Here is a 2642-nt window from a genome sequence, read left to right as displayed (position 1 = left end):
CCCCCCCCCCCCCTCACCTTTTTGTTTTGTACTCGCCTCCCCTCGGCAGGAAGTTAGGGTGAGCTGGTCCTAGTGACGTTGCCCTGACGACGATGCACAGGGACATTGTGCATGAACGTCCCTGTGCGTCGTCATCAAGGCAACGTCACTAGTCCGGGACCGGACCCGAAGCGTGGAAAAGAGGGCCCCCTGGTGAAAATGGACAGCCCGCAACGGCTAACCCTCCCCACCGGATGGTCCCTGCACCATAGAGGGCCCGAACCAGCTAACCCTTCCTTCCCACCGAGGGGAGGTGAGTACAAAACAAAAGGAGGGGGCTGGATGATGACGAAGGCCGCAGTGGTCTTTAACCTGCGGACCTCCAGAGGTTTCAAAACTACAACACTCAGCATGCCCGGGCATGCTGGGAGTTGTAGTTTTACAACATCTGGCGGTCTGCAGGTTGAAGACCACTGAAAAGGGATTGACAGGCGGAGAGATCACTCGAGTATAAGCCGAGGGGGCATTTTCAGTACGAAAAATGGTGCTGAAAAACTCGGCTTATACTCGAGTATATACGGTAGGTATTACACGTCACACACCAATATTTTTCTTTTATGTTTTTTATTTTTTTGTATAGGTAATATTACCAGCTCATATTATTTTTTTTATGGTTTCCCGTGTCCTGTGCAGTATCTCTCCCAGAAGTCCACTTGATGGCCCACGTGGTGGTCTACACCCCGAAGTCATCAATTCTTACTCTAAGAGAGAGTTTGCAGCTGTTCCTGGAGACGGTTAACATTAACCTCTGCATGGTGGAATAATAGGTCACGGTGTTTATCAGGATCAGTAGAAGCATCACCCACTCGATGATTATGGTGGTGATTTCACGGATCTCGTCCCAGTCTTCATCATCATAGAATAATTCCTGTAATGTTTTATATCCAAAGTAGAAAATTGCGCAGGTAAAAGTCAGGCCACAGCAGGTGCATCTACTATGGTGGATGACTTTGTTTGCTCCTGGTAATTTATACATCTGGATGGACTGCCCAAGGTAGTATAAGGCTTCACATGTAATGGAAATTACCGTGCTGACAAAGTGTATCCTGGGATATTCTTCGGGGGACAATACATGCATGACAGCTGTACCAAAACAGGAGGCCCACACAATGGCCAGCAGGATCCTCTGGATCAGGACCTGATGACCCCTGAACTCTTCAGTATGCATAACCATATACTTATAAATAAGAAAGGTTAGTACCAAAGTGCCAATGGATGTCCCTATGAAACCAATTCTCAATAATATGTTTTCGGGAAAGAAATTTCCCACGTCACTGTGAAGGAAAAGAAACCAATGTTATTATGGATATTTCCTCACTCCCAACCCATGAAATAAGAATCTTGTGCTTGTTTATCTTACCTGATGTGCATCAGTGGCGAGGCGGCATGGCCGAGGACGACCGTCACGATGTAGCTGGTGGCAAGCCAGGCCACACACCAAAACGCCAACAGAAGGGGGACGAACCCCAAACCTTTTAGCTCCATCTCAGTCAAGAAGAAGAAATAGAAGTTGCTAATCGCACTGTAACAATCTACAGAATGAAGGCTCGGGCGGCTGTCAGTGGAATGTCAGGACTCCAGCTGTCTATGACATCACATGTCTGATGTCACGATGACTGCTTGTTTCTTAGAGCTGCCATGATTTAGTATCTGCTATGGACAGAACCTGATGTTTCTACTATGGACCTTACAGACCCCAGAACCCAAGTAATTAGTGCAGGGGCTCCATTTTGATCATCTCATATTTCACATTATTTGAGTTCCAGGGCTCGGATACATTTGCACCCTCTATAGCAGTGGTCTCTAAGCTGTGAACCCCCAACCGCTGCAAACCCACAACTCCCAGCATGCCCGGACAGCACCTTTGCATAAGGAAATAGTCTAATTAAACTTTTCTTATATATAGACTCCCCGACATCTCCAAGGATAAGCATCTAAGGGTCTCGTTCGATCTTAATGTTATACCTTTTTTCAATAACATCGATGATTCCAAAATGTATGAATATAGGAATAATTCCATATAAGATACAAAAAGTTAGCATCCTCCATTTCTGGAAAAGTTTCTGAGTTGCCCAAAGCAACCAATCAGATTGCTTCCTTCATTTTTCAGAGGTCTTTTCAAAAATGAAAGAAGCAATCTGATTGGTTGCTATGGGCAACTGCATAACTCTTCCTCTACACTGGTTTTGATGAATCTCCCCCATAGAGAGAGATTTATCAAAACCTGACCAGTGGAAAAGCTGCTGAGATGCCCATAGCAACCAATCAGATTGCTTCTTTTATTCTTGAAAAAGCCTATGAAAAATTAAAGAAGCGATCTGATTGGTTGCTATGGGCAACTCAGAAACTTTTCCTCTGGACAGGTTTTGGGTTTTGATAAATCTTCCTCTCTGGGGGAGATTCAGCAAAACCAGTGCAGATGAAGAGTTGTGCTGTTGCCCATAGCAACCAATCAGATTGCTTCTTTCATTTTTGAAAAGGCCTCTGAAAAATGAAGGAAGCAATCTGATTGGTTGCTATGGGCAACTCAGAAACTTTTCCATGAAAGTAAAGTTTAACCACAACCAGGGGCGGATCCAGAGTCTAGTCTCGGGAGGGGCACT

General features: G+C 45.3%; 1 protein-coding gene across 1 annotated transcript; it reads right to left on the bottom strand.

The window, feature by feature from the left end:
* Positions 1 to 646: 646 nt before the first annotated feature.
* Positions 647 to 1946, bottom strand: LOC130298091 (DNA damage-regulated autophagy modulator protein 1-like). The gene is made up of 2 exons (XM_056550985.1): positions 1400 to 1946; positions 647 to 1313 (listed from the first exon to the last, which is right to left on the bottom strand). The coding sequence occupies exons 1-2, from the start codon at positions 1522 to 1524 to the stop codon at positions 713 to 715; spliced, it is 726 nt and encodes a 241-aa protein (XP_056406960.1). The 5' UTR covers positions 1525 to 1946; the 3' UTR covers positions 647 to 712.
* Between the last annotated feature and the right edge of the window lie 696 nt (positions 1947 to 2642).

The sequence above is a fragment of the Hyla sarda genome (assembly GCF_029499605.1).
Source record: "Hyla sarda isolate aHylSar1 chromosome 1 unlocalized genomic scaffold, aHylSar1.hap1 SUPER_1_unloc_20, whole genome shotgun sequence".
In the NCBI taxonomy this organism is placed as follows: Eukaryota; Metazoa; Chordata; class Amphibia; order Anura; family Hylidae; genus Hyla; species Hyla sarda.
The sequence above is the reverse complement of the archived record's forward strand: the minus strand, read 5'-3'. Positions and strand labels throughout refer to the sequence as shown.